General features: G+C 39.7%; 1 protein-coding gene across 2 annotated transcripts in view; it reads left to right on the top strand.

Annotated features, from left to right (window-relative positions):
- antxr2a (ANTXR cell adhesion molecule 2a) overlaps nt 1–17,230 on the top strand; it is an 88,695-nt gene that overhangs the window by 13,212 nt on the left and 58,253 nt on the right. For both annotated transcript variants that reach the window (XM_032516117.1, XM_032516116.1), the window contains exons 4-10: nt 171–252; nt 369–473; nt 778–846; nt 2,710–2,790; nt 6,056–6,116; nt 7,650–7,745; nt 10,891–10,960. In XM_032516117.1, coding sequence (XP_032372008.1) covers nt 171–252; nt 369–473; nt 778–846; nt 2,710–2,790; nt 6,056–6,116; nt 7,650–7,745; nt 10,891–10,960 — 564 coding nt within the window. The remainder of the gene's footprint in view (nt 1–170; nt 253–368; nt 474–777; nt 847–2,709; nt 2,791–6,055; nt 6,117–7,649; nt 7,746–10,890; nt 10,961–17,230) is intronic.

The following is a 17,230-nucleotide window of genomic DNA, read 5'->3' as shown; positions in this document are numbered from 1 at the left end:
GGATACGCCTATAGTGCGTGCGCGGTTGCGCGCAATGTTTATATACGTTTATAATGGGTCACTTGCATCGTTACTTTGGGGGTCGTGGGCTGAAAGTTTTGGGAACCCCTGCAGTAGTGCACTAGTAGTTATTGAGATTATCAAACACCAGTTGTTTTCTGTGTTTTTAGATACCAGATAGAAGAGGGTCTGAAGCGCTTGCGGGAGGTACAACCAGCTGGTGAAACATACATGCATGAAGGAATAAAAGAGGTCAGTTTACTCCTACAATTTCATAAAACAGTTACAGCCCATAAGCTTTTTCCTAATATGCACACGATTGTGCCACTGAGATGTGACAAATCGTTTTGTGTCATTTGAACTTGAAGGCCTCAGCTCAGCTACAGAGACAAACGACCAAGTCCTCGAGCATCATCCTGGCTTTGACGGACGGGAAACTTGAAGTTTACGTTCACGAGCTGACGGTGCAACAGGTGAGACTGATATCATCAAACAATAGTACAAATGTTCTTGTGTGAGTGTTAACTCTGCTGTCAAAACAGAATTCATTCTGGTTCCCAAAAAGCTCATATAGCACTTTATTTTTACTTTATTTAGCTTAATTTAACCCTTTCCTTTTTATCATATTTCTTATGCTAATTTATTTAATTAGGGTCATATTCATTATTTTTTTCTTAAAATGTGATGTTAGAGCCTGGGCACTTTGCATGTATTGAGTTCTTTTCTTTACATCCGACCTGCTGCACATCGTCAACACACAATGTGTTTGATCTGCAGGCTGATGAGGCGAGGAAATTCGGCGCCCGTGTTTACTGTGTGGGGATTAAAGACTTTGATGAGCAGCAGGTAAGAAAGCTTTAGTGTTAATCTGCTGCAGTCAAAACACCAATCATGCCTGTCACTGAATAGCAAATTTCCTAGCAACATGTTGCCATGTTGGAAGAGTGTCGAGAAAGGTAAATTCAGGTAATGTGATTGCCATCACCTGTATGGAAAAGTCCATGTCTTCAAGTGATATACACTCACCTAAAGGATTATTAGGAACACCTGCTCAATTTCTCATTAATGCAATTATCTAATCAACCAATCACATTGCAGTTGCTTCAATGCATGTAGGGGTGTGGTCCTGGTCAAGACAATCTCCTGAACTCCAAACTGAATGTCAGAATGGGAAAGAAAGGCGATTTAAGCAATTTTGAGCGTGACATGGTTGTTGGTGCCAGACGGGACGGTCTGAGTATTTCACAATCTGCTCAGTTACTGGGATTTCCACGCCCAACCATTTCTAGGGTTTACAAAGAATGGTGTGAAAAGGGAAAAACCTCCAGTATGCGGCAGTCCTGTGGGCGAAAATGCCTTGTTGATGCTAGAGGTCAGAGGAGAATGGGCCGACTGATTCAAGCTGATAGAAGCGCAACTTTGACTGAAATAACCACTCGTTACAGCAAAGCATTTGTGAAGCCACAACACACACAACCTTAAGGGGGATGGGCTACAACAGCAGAAGACCCCACCGGGTACCACTCATCTCCACTACAAATAGGAAAAAGAGGCTACAATTTGCAAGAGCTCACCAAAATTGGACAGGAAAAATGTTGCCTGGTCTGATGAGTCTCAATTTCTATTGAGACATTCAGATGGTAGAGTCAGAATTTGGCGTAAACAGTATGAGAACATGGATCGTGTGTTTATTGAAAACCTGAAAATTCGCGCAGGGGGGGTGGTCGGGGTGGCGGATGAGTCAGACAACACAGGACTTTCACCACGGAGACCGGGGATCGTGTCCCACTTGTTGCAGTTCCTTTCTGCGTTAGTCTTTAGTCAGGAAAAGACTTACTAAGCCATATTACAATATCCAAAATCTAAGAGGATATCTAGTTTCATATCACGATACTGATACAATATTGATATATTGCCCAGCTCTACTTCAGTCAGATAAGTATTCACAAATATCCTAATAAAAATCGCAATATTGCACTGTCTCCAGTACTTGCCAATACTGTAGTTTCTTGTTGGATACTATCTAGATGTAGACAGGCCAGCAGGGTCATCTATTCAAGAATCTGTTGAAAACTGATGTGTATTGGAAAAGGACGTTGGGCTTCTCAGTGAAGTGCTATACCCGAACGTGTAACTATTACAGCGTACTGTGAACATTTGCATGTTGTGTGCATTAAAGGTGTCATTTACGTTGGCTGTTAAATCAGTTACTGGCCTATCACACTGTTCACACTCTTTAGAATTCAACAAATGTAATCAGCCAGAAAAACAATCTGATCACTACTTTATTTTGTTATTCTCCTCCACAACATGTAATCTTCACTCCACAAAATGATACCAGAATGTCTGAGTTGCACCAAAGTCAGAATCTCGCCGCCTTATGTCAGTGATTTCTGTAGTTTTACTGTCTCTCTTCCAACATGGTGGCCTGTCCCTTGTAACCATGGGTAACCATCCTGTGATGAGCTCTTATTAAGTCAAAAACAAAGGCAATATTTCTCCCGGTTTGTGTTGCAGTGATTTTTTTTTTTTTTTCTTCATGGTTGAGCAAAGTGTTTGCCACAGTCATGCCATCTGCTATGTCTCCTCCTGCCCATGATATGAAAGAAAAGACAGTGCTCAGTCATTAAGAGGAAAAGAGAAAAAGAAGAAAGCAGCTTTAAATCCGCAGTACTTCTTGTTAACTCATCTCTTTGATGAAACCGGCAGCTTGCTGATATTGCGGACACCAAGGACCAAGTGTTTCCTGTCAAAGATGGCTTCCACGCACTCAAAGGCATCGTCAATTCTGTAAGTGCGCCTACTTTGTGTGTGTGTGTGTGTGTGTGTGCGTGTGTTCGTGCGCGTGCGCGTGTGCGTGCGCGTGTGACTGTGAGTTTTAGTCAGCTCAGGTTTGAGGTGTGTATGCATGAGTTTAAAAAGTAGAATTTAACACTTATGCACAAATTTGGTCTTCATTGAAAGTTTAATTTAAAAACTTATCTAAGATATAAATGATGGTGGTACCATGGCGCCTGTTGTTGTTTAATTTGGGAATCAGTTTCCGTCCTTTTGCTTTATTAAAGTTTTTTAAAGGAAAACCTCAGTGAACCAGCTAAGCTGAGTGGAAAATGTCTGTGGAAATAACTGCTCCGTGTGTCCTCAGTTTGTAGACGAAGAAGGAAATATCTCTGCTACTCCGTTGCAAATTAAGATGCTAGAACTGGAGCGGCTAGACAGTCACTGTCCATATGACATCCTCTTCACAGTGTTTTTATTGTTTTGAGTGTCACAAACTCTCAGTGCAGCAGGAGCGCTTTGATAGAATTCATGCTTTTCTCATGTTACTTTCGATGAAAACTTCAGAATAAACGGCTGCGCAACGTATCAAACCCATCAGTGTAATGCTCTAATTAGTCAATATCGTCCCCTGAACAGTGTTTATTTGAAGTTTCCCATGCAGCCTCCTCGTCTTGCTGCCAGCCAATTAGTGATACTTTCCATTTGCTGCAGCTTTTAGCCTAAACGCAGTCAGCCAAGGCGAGGGTTTGTGTGGCAACATTTTTACATGAATCTGAGCCCTGTGGAACCCTCTGACCTGAGCTGGACTTACATCTGTGTCAAAGCCGAAAAGGCCGGCCGTGTTTCAGAAAAAGAGTAGAACTACACAAAGCTGTCAGACGTGCAGCTGGAGGGACGCAGAGCCAAAGGGTGTGTCTTATTTCTGTTGTGGAATCCAAAGCCCAACAGCTATGATTGATTATGTTGCTTTTAACATGGCTGTCAAGTGAAGGAGGCTCTAACTGTGGTTCTCAGTCCGTCGTCTCACAAAATGTGAAAGTGGAACAATGCCTGTGTGCAGACAATCATGTGCAGAATATACACTTTAAACCTCTTCTCATATATCTCCTAAATTATTTAAACAAATTATCACTTTTGACTAGCACCCTGAGAAAGGCAGAAGTGGAAAAAAATGACGCCTCACTTCTGATCGAGAATATTCTCATCTCTAAGGAGCATGTGAATCCAGCTTGTAATTATTAACATTAGAATGTGTTTAAATCCTCTGATAGGCTGGATTTGATTATTTATAATTGGAAGAAAATATGCTTCTAATCTGTTTGTGCTGAGCTAGGAAGGTCTTTTATTTTTTATTTTGAGAGCATGCACACAGTCTTTTTCACAAGGCCGTCCTTCCCCTTAGTTATTTATATAATTTTTATTCTGTCCTCCCAAAATGTTTTAAAGCCTACACAACAACAAAAAAGCTCATCCCCTCAGTCCTTCGGAGGCTCTGAGCACAGTGACTATTCCAGCATCCAAATGAAATGCGGAGCATTCTTTTCTGATTAGTAATACTGGATTCCTGACTAGCTGGCCCTACTAACTCCTCTGTTGGATTTTGAGGATTTGAGATCATCTGTGCAGCCTTTTGCTGCAGGATCCGCCCGGTCTCTGTGACCAGCACGACAAAAAACTCCCAGAAAGTGCTCGGCAAAGTTGTGTTTCTGCACCCTGTTAGGCTTTTTTTTTTTTCTGTTCCACACTCTCTTTGTTCTCACTCTGTCTTTGTTGTCTGAGCTGCAGGCCTTTTGGGAAAACCCCAAATTGCAAAGTAGCCACATCATTATCGTGAACTTCCTTTGGCTACTGAACACATTTAGCCAAGTTTAACAACCTGTACAGTTTAGCAACCTGACTTAAACATGTTTTGGATGTGTTGACGCATTCCCGTTAATAATGTATGATAGAAATATTCTTAAAAAAAATATTAGTTTTGGGGCTTTTTCCCGTTTTAATAGAGTTGATTGGCATGAAAGGGGGAGAGAGAGAGATGGGGGCATGACACACAGCAAAGGGCCTTAGGTTGGACCCGAACCCTGGCTGCTGCAGGACTTAACGTGGGACAAATGCTCTTACTGGTTGAGCTAGAGGTCGCCCCATCATAGAAATATGTGAACCTTTGAATGAACCTTTCCGCCTAAATATTTTCACTAAATGACAAAACCAGCCTCATCCTTTCAGAAAGCCCACCAGTAACAATGCTGGCTGAGAGATTTGGATGACTTTGGGTATTTGGACGACTTCCTACTTTTCCTCCTGCAGCCTGTAAATAATGTTGTCGCTAGATCCCAGAGAAATCAATAGCTGTTTGTCTGCTGTTTGAGTTCAACCAAACTGAGGCCTCTAATCTCAGCGTTCAAATCTCATATTTTATTATCTCAAAAACACTGATGTCTCCAACCCTGATGAATTACTTAATTTACCCAAAGTTCCAAAGAGTGCAAGTGCTACTTTTCCACATTTCTCATTTTGGAGCAGAACTTTTCACATTTCTACACTTAATGGGAAAACAATGTCATTCCTCTGGTCCCTTTTATCATTTTAAGCTTAGGCAGGAAAACCGTCAATATTTTTTCTTTTCCTTTTTTCTCGGGCACTGCCAAGGAAGTAATTAGACGGGGAAAATAGTGGCACAGAGGAACAGCAGCAGATCCGTTTCCTCCCAGCTGTCATCTACAACCCTCTCTCCTTTTAACGCTTCCATATCAAACCATCATATTTAATAAGGCCGCTGTAAACACTTCCCTTTTTCTCCCCTCAGATTGAAGTTTCACCCAACATCAAATGAAAGGTTCAAGTGTCCTATATTGCAGTTAATATGCTTCTTTTTACCGACTGTGTACTGGGATTTGCATAGTTTGTCCTTTTGTTGATTTATTGAATCACAGCAGATAGTGCAGCGCTATGACAGTGGGCTCACACAGGCCTCTTTATATGATAATGCACCATCCCGGAGGTTTTTAATAGAACTGAGAAATGTAATAGTCTTGCATAATTTTCCCATAAAGGCTGACACAGCTGCCGTTTCTCCCTCGTGTTCTTCTTTGCTGCTGATATTCGGCGCCCTCCTTTAGCCGCCAGGCCCCAATCCGGAGTGAGACATTTCTCAGGTGTTGCACCCTAATCTGTTTTCTAAACTTGACAGAGCTGATAACGGCCAGGACTTGATGTATTTATTCTTGGCCCTCAAGTGATAATGTACCCATTTCATTTTTCCCCCCTCATCCTCCAGATATTAAAGCGATCGTGCACAGAGATCCTGAGTGTGGAGCCCTCCAGTGTCTGTGTGAACGGTGAGTGGGTCCTCCTGCTATAGTCAGACCCTGGAGACCCTGAAGCACAGATTGCTTCATTCTGTGCAGGATTCCCTGTTTTTACTGTTTGCTTACTGAACTTATGAAATTTTGCCAGAAAGAAAAAAATTTCAGATTCAAGCAATGATGAGGTAGTAAATCAATCACTAAAGACTCTGACACATCAACCCGACAGTCGACCGTCTGCAGAAGAGGCAGTCACTGCCTCCCCGAGTTGCTCAAAAAAGTGCCTCGGAACACACCAAAGCAACTTAAGACTTGAGTGTACGTGTTGCGCATGTGGCCGAATGCGTCATGTGGGTCTGGCTTCTCCGGAATTTCAAAACCGACCAAAATGGCGGCTTGTTCGGAATATGATCTTGTATTTTACAAAAGTAGTTCGCCAGACTGTCCGATGGCTGATAATCAGGTTGGTGTGTCAGCACCTTTTGTCCATCATTGGACACTCAAACTCCCCACGGAACTTCAAATAATTTAAGTTATTTCACATTTTGGATATTTTTAGCCCTTTTATTCCACTTAAATCGAATAAGAGTTTTTAGAGGCCTAACAAAATGAAAATATCCAATATTTAATGTGAAAAAATTAAAGAAAAGTCAGAAGAAATAAACTTTGTTTTCTGTTTTATCCCTTTAATTGTCTTGCGACCCTGACTTACCCCCATCCAATGAGGGAGTTGTGACCCCCAGGTTGGGAACCTCTCGTGTTAATAACATGTCTAAACATCCATAAAAAAGTTACAAATGTAACTACAATTCTATGAATCCTAGATGACCGCCAAAGGCTCTGGCGGTTTGAGATAGAACAAACACTTTCAAGTGTTGATGTAATTACGTCCAGCTGTGCAAAACACAACATAAGATACAGAAGTTAGAACATGAAGTTAGGAATACATTTCCTACTTCTCATGCCGGCCATCTGTAAACATGGATATTGCTCGGCCATCTTGTGAACTTGTAAAATTTTATATCGCTGCACCAACGTGAGTCTCTAGATCTGTTTTTATTTCTGTTCATACTTATGAAACTTTTTATAGTACTAGCAGTCCGTGAAAGTTCTACATTGTGCTATTTTCCCGAACATAGAACATGTATTTATAAGAAATAGTTAAATAACTATTGAAAACTAAATTATGCAAAGAATATGATCATCAATAGCTCTACAGAACTTTAGTTAACCCTTATGTTTTTCTGGGGTCAAATTAGACCCCTTTCCTTTAAGTAAATTGCCCCAAAATAACATGGATGTACTTTGTATGGAACCCATACAGTTTATTTTTCTTTTTTTTACCTTGTAAGGACAACAAGTTCATGGTAGACAGGAAGACAACACAAGGGTTAAGAGGAACCTTTTATCATATCAGCAAATAACAATGTAATGTCAGATAATCTCAGGATGTTGTCGGTGTGCAGTTGTAATACAGGAGAAAGTCCTATCTATACTGTATACACTATATCAACCGATGCAGGTTGCTCCTCCCAGTCTGATCTCCCATTTGTTTACATTCCACAGAGTCCTTCAACATCGTCCTCAGAGGGAACGGCTTTGCTCTCGGCCGCAGCAATGAAGGCGTCGTCTGCAGCTTCATAGTCAACCAGCAAACCTTTAGTAAGTGGTGGAAATCATCAGTAGTGACTATCGTACTCCTTGCATTCAGTTGGTCATATGTACAGCAGAGTCTCTCAACCATAGATCAGGCTACTGAGGTTGACTCTAAACTTCAGTTTAAACCGGTCATTGAGCTCTGCTCTGATATTTTTTGATATTTTCTAATTTCTATGAACAAATGCAAGGAAGCCAAATATTGAGTCAATGTTGAGGCAATTCTTGTCTGGCTCTCATTAATATATGCTCTAAATTGGTATCTCCAAGAATGCACAAATTCAAATTGTCAAACTGGATTTTATGGGTGTTGTTTTGACAGGCTGGGCCAGCATGAGCACGGAGGACAACAAAAGCCAGTGAAGCAAAGAAAGAAAAATAACTTAGTAGTATTGGTGGAGATTTAGTCAAAACACCAAATGCAACTCTGTAGCTGTAATGTGCTTTCTGAAGAAGCAGGATGTTTATAAATACACAAAAAATAATATACATTTTATACAATATCTCTGATTTAGTGTTGCTGTTAGTTTATCAGATATGAGCAGAGATTTGACTAGATGAGTAAACTGCTCTAAGTGAGCTGAATTCCGACCTGAAGTTAGTCTTCTGTGTCAATACAGATTCAAAACCATAAAAGACCCACATGGTCCACATTGCCTTATATTAGTTTCACATCTGCTCGTCACACATAGCCTACAGTTCACCTCTAACCATGATGTCCACAGTAACTAAGAGAAAGGATTCATTGCTACTAAATTGATCAAATAAAGTCATTAGTGCAGTTTAAATGTCATGCATTACTGATAAATCTGCAAAGGCTCTAATGTGGACTTCTTCTGCAGAACTTTAACTTTCTGAAGAAGACAAAAAACTGGACCATTGAAACTCAGCAACTTAGTGGCCCCCCCAACGTGGTTGAAGTTTTTCGAAAAGCAGTGGTTCCCAAAGTGGGTCCCTTGAGGACGGTCAAAGGGTGCTTCAAGATTTATCATATCATTGTTCAATAATTGTGTTTTTTACAACATTTCCCCATATGAAGAAAATGGACACCATTAACTACATTTTATATTGTGTTTTTAAACATATCAAAATAGAAGGAAAAAAAAAACAATAAACTTCAAAATCACTGTATTAAAATACTTCTTAGTAACACTACACGCCTTCCGACTCTAGAGTTTTTCAGGAGCCCAGCAGACGGATAAATAGTGACCGTCAGATCGATCCATGGCAAGACATGACACGGTAAACGGAGCTCAAAGAGTTATCACAGTCTGACCAGACTAAATCTGAGCCAACCAATAAAAACTCAAATCTCCCCAAACGCTACTCGTCTAACAGCTTAACAAACAGGTTTTGGCTTGTGGAAGACAGGTATCTATCAATGTCTGATCACTGTGATATTGCGTGTTAATCATGATCATACATGAGCCGGCCTGTGGGATGTTCTGTCTCTCTCCACATCTTCTTATTCAACTTGTGAGTTGATGCTGGGTGTTTAAAAGAAGGATATGACAAAACAAACCCCTATCCCGACATGTCTGTTATCGCTTAGCAGCTGCCTATCTTTATGATCAGAACAGAAGAAAGGAGGCTATGTAGGTCACTGGGCTCTTTATTTGAAGCTTGCAGTCTGTTCTGTCGAGAAATCCTTTTTCAGGAAGCAAACGGGATTTGGCACCAAGAGCCAATCTTTTCAAGCTCTCATTTGGCCGTGGGATCTGTGGGATCCAGTATTGCCAATGACAACACTTCCCTCCTTGACAAGTTATTTTTTGATTTTCAACATTTCAACTCAACTAAAACAGGAAAACACACACACACACACACACACACACACACACACACACTGACACACATGTGTTGTGTGTGTGTATGTATGTATGTGTATATATATATATATATATATATATATATATATATATGTATGTATATATTATATATTAGTATAATGAATATATAATATATATATGTATATAGTATATAGGTATATATGTATATATGTATATATGTTGTATTATGATATATGTATATATGTATGTATATAGTGTATATATATATAGTATATATTATATATATATAATATATATATATGTATTAGATGTATATGTAAGATATATTGTTATGTAATATATATGGATTATATATATAATATATATATATATATATATATGTGTGTATATATATATGTGTGTATATATATATGTGTGTGTGTGTGTGTGTGTGTTCCTTTTTTAAACAGAACTTCATCAGAATCAGGAAGTAGCTATTAGCAGATGCCTTCCTTGTTAGTCCTTTCTCAGTTTAGGCTGTCTCACATTCGCCCACTTGGGGCTATTTATTCCCTTATTGGCTTTTGCATGTGTTCAGCCCAGACCTTTCCAACAGTAGGGCACCTTATAATTATGGACAGGCATCATGGCAACTATTGAACACACACACACCACATATGTGGAACAGATGCTACAGTCTTTTCCATCACCAAACCAGTCGGAACCCTGAGCAGACAAGCAGAAAAAAAATATCAATAATATGAACAACCTGAGTGGCTGAAGATTTTTCAGGCCTCTGTCAACTTGTATATATACATACACACACACTCACACACACTTCCTCTCTTGCACTTACCCTTCATCAGGACAAGCATGCACACGCAGACAAAGATCATAATCCTAACTATAATCTCTTTCTCTTTTGTAACCTTGATGTAACTCACAGCGTTAGACTGCTGAAATATCAAACATATTTTAATAATACGTTCCTGACTGCCAAAATAATGAAGTTTGTATTTACTTTATATGTGTATTGCTAGCTTATTGAGCTCTTGAAGTTAAAAGGGTCTTTCTGCCTAAATTTGCCAAAACTGAGTTGATAAGATCATAATAACTGTGGCTTTCTTTTAATATAAAATGATATTTAGAGTTTAAATATTTTTAAAACAACTACATTTTGGATGCCAGTTTGGATAACAAATTTGCAATGCTCAGTATCAGTAGGGTGAGTTTTTTTTTTTTTTTTTTTATAGTTCAAAAATGTTTACTGTTTAGTAAACACAGGTTTTAATGTCATTTGCATTTGGTCCTTTCCTGATGCACTGCTTATTGAGAACACATTCTGACACACTGTTTTGTCTTCTGTTTTGTGTTTTTCACAGATCATAAACCGAGTGATGTGCGTAATGATTATCTGCTGTGTCCTGCACCGAAGCTCTATGAAGTAGGACAGTAAGTAGCTAGTCGGATTTCTCTTGGAGGAAAGTGCCAGTGGAGCACATTTGTGTGCATACTTTACGGTTTACAGTTATCCGATACTGATATCCGATATCGGTCAGATACTGACTCAAATAACTGGATCGAGTATCTGTGACAGTAGGGCCAATCTATGCCATTCTATGTTTACTGTATACATTATATACTGGAATTTTTGTTCCTGTTTACTATTTACTAATGTTTTAAACAATTTGTTGCTGCACTTTAACAACACTTTAACACACCACTTTTGACGATTTTTTAACTAAGTTTCTGTTGCACCATTTATTATTTTAATAATAAATAACAATTCCTTAAATTTACATCTATTTAATTTTTTTTTATGTTTGTTTAAAGAAATTAGAAATGCTTTGTTTAAGTCATGCCTGAGCTGGCCAGCCCGGCTAACGGTATCAGTATCGGTACTGAAAAAGTTGGAACATTGCGTCTTTAGTGCAAATATTGATTTTTATAATAGTAAATAGTAGATGTAAATAATAGTTTTTCACTATCAGATATTGGCCAGTCATGGGTTTGATTGCTGATATATTACAGGTTTGTCCATTACAACATACGGTTTAAAAAAAAATAAAAAATAAAATGCAGTTTTATGAGATTTTATTTATTATATAATACCATTATATACTATATTACAGTAAAGAACCACATATTTTTCTTGTTCTGCCTTTATACAGCTAAATATTACAACATAGGCATAAAGTTTGTAACAAATTAAGAAAATGGCTGGAAATATGCAAATTATGCATGGGAATTATAGCAAGATTCTCAAGTTTTCCAAAATATCTGATATGTAGGTTATGTGAGGGCAGTGTTTCTGTTGATGGATTTAAGATTTGGCATGTGGACAACAGGAATTGGTGGAATTTTAATGACAGATGTCTTACTATGAACTCCAGCATTTATAAATGAGACCATGTAAATACTAGCAACTAAATAGATTTAATATATTCTCCTATAAGTCGCTATCTTGATGTAGAAAAGCAAAGAAAAAGAGAAAAGAAAAAAGAAAAGCAGTATTATCTTGTGTACAGTATACAGGATGTCTGGACCTTGTGTTTTTGAGCTGCAGCTTCAGATCATTCCTCTCTCTTACTACACCAGCATCAGGACTTTTTAAACCAATTTTATTTCCCCTTTTCTTAAAACATTTTGCCATTTTTGTCCTGCGCTTCTTTGTGTTTTTGTTCTTTTACGTAAATCACCCGTATCCCTCTTATATTTAGATAAGATGCTTCAATCCTTTTGGTTTCTTGTGTTCTTATACGCACAGTTTTTCCTTTTTTGCAAATAAACAACTCCTAAATCTATAGATTAGCTCTATGTTAAAACAGTAGATGTAGGGATGAAGAGTTTGGTGTAGCGTGGAACGCGGTAAACATTGTAGACGTAGCACGACAGAAAAACACCCCATACATACAACCCAGAAAGATTTAAGTGCAAACAGTGTAAATATGCATTTATTCCTGGCTGCATAGCTATTGTTTGATTTTAACGTCATCTCTTATAATCCCAAACCATAACAGATGATAGCTAAGGCATTGTAGATGGAACAACAGATTTGAATGTCCTCGATGACTCCAATCCAATCAAATGTATGATTATGAGTGCCGCTGGCTCCTGAAGGTTTTTCAGCTCTAAAACAGATTATGTATCATATGATGACGGCGATGCTGTAACTACTCCAAATCAACTTGAACCTCACCTCAGATAATCCTCTCATTTTAAACTGCTCATGGTAACATGTTTTTTTGCCAGATGCTGACCAACAGTACTGAAAGAGGAACTTGTGTTTTTGAAAGGATATGAAATATGAATTTAGACGTGCAGGCGACAGCCGTGGCCAGATGTGGTATGTTTTTGACTTGTCCTAAACAGATCATTAGATTTTTAATATTACAAGTTATTGCATTTAAAAAAACAAAAACATTTTTGCTATTATTTCTAACTTTAAGAATTCGTGTCCATAGGGATTATCACAGAGTTAATATATTTTTGTTTTTTGAGAAGATAATGGGATTGTTGTTTTACATACTTATCGAGGTGTGAGTCATTCTTAATGTACAGTATTAAGGAAATAAGGAATATTAAGGTATCCACAAACACACAAAACCCTCATGAAGGGAAGATCAAAAATGATTAGTGGATAAACATGGTTCAAGGAGGACGCTTGTGCAATGTTTTTATTGTTATGGACCTTCAGTCTTATGACATTGCACAACCTTCTGACGCGTTATTGTCAGTTACTTTTTTGCCTTACATATACTGTATATGGGTGCCCACTATACCAGGTGAGCTAACCAGGCGCCCCTTTCTTTTTTGATTTTGTTTTACAGCAGGTCACTTCTTCTTTTCATCCAGCTGCCTAGCAATGCTGTATTTGATACTGTTTCCAGTGTATGGTGAAAGTGCCAGCAAACACTCATCACTCAGGAAATAAACTGAAGGAATAAATCGATTGTAAACAGTATATGTTGGAGAGATTCCTGAGTAGAGAAGCTAGTTGCCTCCTTGCACTGCTAATTTACTTTCACATGCATTGCTTTCAGTAAAATAAGAAATACACACAATGCAGTGGGAGTGCAAGCACCTCCTCACATTTAAATAGAACTGGGCTTACATTAACAACTCCTGGACTTACTACTTGCTTTTTCCAGAAATCAAGAGAGCAAATCCTTTATCTGATATCTTTCAACCAACTCGCCAAGGATGCAGTAAAAAGATGATCTGGAGCGACTACATCTGTAAGCCACAGGCCTACAGCGCCTGCTCGACCTGATAGGACCTGAGCTGATGCTACGTGCACGCCATTTGCAAAAGGCCTGCTTGATTAACTCTTGGCTGCCGATGGTGACCCATTAAGTAGTTAGCTGGTACGGGCGGTGAGTAAACACATCTGCTGGAGGGGTTTTAAAAGGATGTGCGACAGATGCATCCATTCCCTTTTCCACGCTCCCCATTTAAATAATTCACCATGCACTGACAATCCCTGCACCCAGGACCACCTGCATGGAACAGCGGAACCTGGAAACTTCCGTCTCCGTCCATCTGTCTGCTTCTGCTCCATCACCGCTACCGGCACACAGGGTGCTCCGTTAACACGGCTCTACTCAGCCGAAAAAGAATCGCCTTTTCATTGCGCATTCCTTCTCCCCGTTTCCCCCTTTAGAAGCATGTTTTATACATGTAAGGCCTTCTCCTCAGTGCTGCCTGAACTTCTGTCTTGACCTCATAAACATGGTTTGCTAGGGAACACATTCAGATGCAGCAGTCACCCGAGTTGAGGTGCTCAGCTGCTGCTTCTTGAAGCTTGAAGCAGGCGGGTCCACATTCAGCCTCAGTGTCCAGGAATCACAGTGTCCTCAGTTGGTCATTGAGCGGTGTAGGAGCACTCACGGCGGAGGCATCATCTGTGCTGACAGCTGCGTCATCAGGCTCGAAACCCTGGCATCTGCTGATGCCCCCCCTCCCCCACACACCACCACCCTGCTACCTCCCCCTTGGTGTATCCCCAATAGGAGTCCCAGCATCCCTGCTGGGGCGTTGATCAAGAGGTTAAGTGGCTGCGCTCTTGCTGCAGCGTGTCCTCACCTGGTGTTTTCACAGTAAGGGTGAGGGCAAAAAATAACTGAAGGGGAAGTTGACACCTGCTTTACAAAGCAGGTACAGTAGCTAATGCTAATGCTCGTCAATAATTAAACACGCTGTCCCGGGGCTGCTGCTAGCAGAGGCATCACCACATCTGCTCCAGTGTGGGTATGGAGATGTCCTGTTGTCTGATTGGCCTCCATGTTGTGGGACAGACATGTTGGATGCACTGAACAGCGTGTCAGCTTCAGAGCTTACAGTAAATGCGCAATGTCAGACAAATTCAAGCTCTTTTAGTTACTGGAAAACAATAAGATACAATTCCAAAATTCTACGTGACAATCTTATGGTCCAACACTTTCTCTAGATCAACTGAAGAGCTAATCAATGAGACTACTAATTAATTTTAGTTGAAAAATCCCATTATCGGACATCTACAGTACTTTCTGACATTTCTTGAATGCACAGGATGCTTGATTTAGTTTAGTTTAGTTTCATCATGGCCACTGACATTTTTTTGGCTTGTGACCTATTGAAATGATGTCCATTTGTTCATCTCATCACTGGTTAGGCTTTTATTGTGGATACTATGAGCAGTCCAACTGACGAGAGTATTTTTTATTATTTTGAAGTTTTCAGGGCCTGAAAGTACGCAGCAAGTCTGAAAAGTAAACAGACCTTTTGAGTAACAATTGTTTTCCCTTTCTCACCACTTTTAATCAATGAGTGAGTTATCTTGAGAGTCTCTTTGTAACAAAACTTTACATCCCAGCTGATCTGTTGTAAATCATGCAGCTGGGTTTCCATTAATTTCTTTATGATCTGAAAATGTACGGTAATGTCAGTTTTACAATGTTCTAAATTGAAATAGTCTGATAAAAGGTAAAGATTTGTGGTTAAGAAGTTGTATCGTGTACACACTGGTATGGCCCTTTCAGTTACCATCTACCATGCCAAAAAACAACACTTTAATTGTGTAGCAACAGTTAGTTTGTTAGAGTGCATGTCACTCTTTCCAAATGTGGAAATCTGGTCCCCAGGCTTCATAATGCGGCCGAGTTTCCTCCCCTCCGTCAGAACTTCTGCCACACAAACTGGTGCAGAGTGATGACTCGTGGATGCCGAGTGACAGGCCTTGCATATGCTCTGCTGTGAATTATTCAGCCTCCTCAATTTTCACATCTTTAAGGGAAGTTTGAAAGCCATTAGCATCACCATTGTCAGCAGCTCCAGCTGTATCGCATCACCAAACCTTAGTGTCACGGTGGGCTTACTTTCTGACAGATTATAGCGAGCCCAGGGACAAAGTATTTCCAATGTCGAGCCAGAGATCTGCAGCGGGAAGAAGCCTTCTGCCATTGAACTGGTGTCCCTGGGAGCCTGTGTCACTTTCTACCCAAATTTTGAGTGATCCCTCGGCCCCATGACAATCTGCCCTCTCGTCTCCCATTTATTCCAACATAACCATTGACCCACCAGGCAGCTGCAGCCCTTTCCTCACTGGCTTTCACCATAGCAAAGTTAAATGACAGCAAGCAATGTCTTAAATTATTCATCCAGCCCCTTTTTTAAAAGTCACTTAATTGCTTAGTTTTCCTTCTTTTTAACCCTTTTTATCCTACTCTTTGTCTGTTTTTTCCGGCTCGGTTTGTTTGTTTTGTTTGTCAGCAAGATTAAGGTAAAATTACTGGCTCTATTTTATTAAACTTGTTGGAAGGTTCTAGCTTGGACCAAGGAAGAACCCATGTATTTTTGGAGTGGATCCATGTTCACGGGGCGGATACACAAATTAGTTTTCACTTTTGTTAACATTGCAAGATAAGACATTTGTGTTGCATTCCTGTGGTGTCGGAAGAATCAGAAACATAAGTTCCCAGCTGGGAAAATTCACACTTTAAAATTGTGAATTAGGGCATGCCTTGGTGGGGTCTGCGCTCTCTGGGTGTCCTTCTAGTTTCCTGTTTGTGCTTGATGTTGCCACCTAATAATCAGTAATGGCCTTCACTGTGTTTTTTCGACAAGAAAAAACAGATTTTAGAACATAAATGTTTTGGTGCACCATCAAAAAATATGCACATGGTAGGCCTTCACAAGAGACTGCAACTAACAGTTTTCTATTTGCAATTTATCGGCCAGGTTTTTTTCTTCTTCATTCGAGCAGTTCATCAAACACACTCATCAAATTTCCAGAGTAACATGGTGATATCTTCCAATTCTTTATTTGTTTGACCAACAGTCCAAACCCCAAAGGTTTTTGATTTATAGATACAAAAAATATCTTTGTCATTTTTTCTTGGCAAGTGATTTAAACAGTTAGGTCATTATCAAAATTGTAGAATAATGTTCTGTCGAGCAACTGACAAATCGTGTCAGCAGTAATTTCTACACAGCGGCGCAGAATAACCACTTTAAATAGACATTATCACCCAGCTACTAATCATTCTTTTGTTAATCTTCCTGGAGATAAAAGGGAGAAAATAAGAAGAGCATGACTTATGTCTCCGTCCTGGAGCCGATTCTGCCTACTCAACAGTAACTCGCTAAATGTCCCAGGAAGGAAGAAAAAAGGCCTCACTGACTATACTTGGGTTGTGGTGCGTTAAGGATGTCCAGTGATGTCAGGCAAAGGGGGGGGGGGGG

The sequence above is a fragment of the Etheostoma spectabile genome, chromosome 5, assembly GCF_008692095.1.
Source record: "Etheostoma spectabile isolate EspeVRDwgs_2016 chromosome 5, UIUC_Espe_1.0, whole genome shotgun sequence".
NCBI lineage: Eukaryota > Metazoa > Chordata > Actinopteri > Perciformes > Percidae > Etheostoma > Etheostoma spectabile.
Note: the sequence above shows the minus strand (reverse complement) of the source record. Positions and strands in the feature narration are given on the sequence as shown.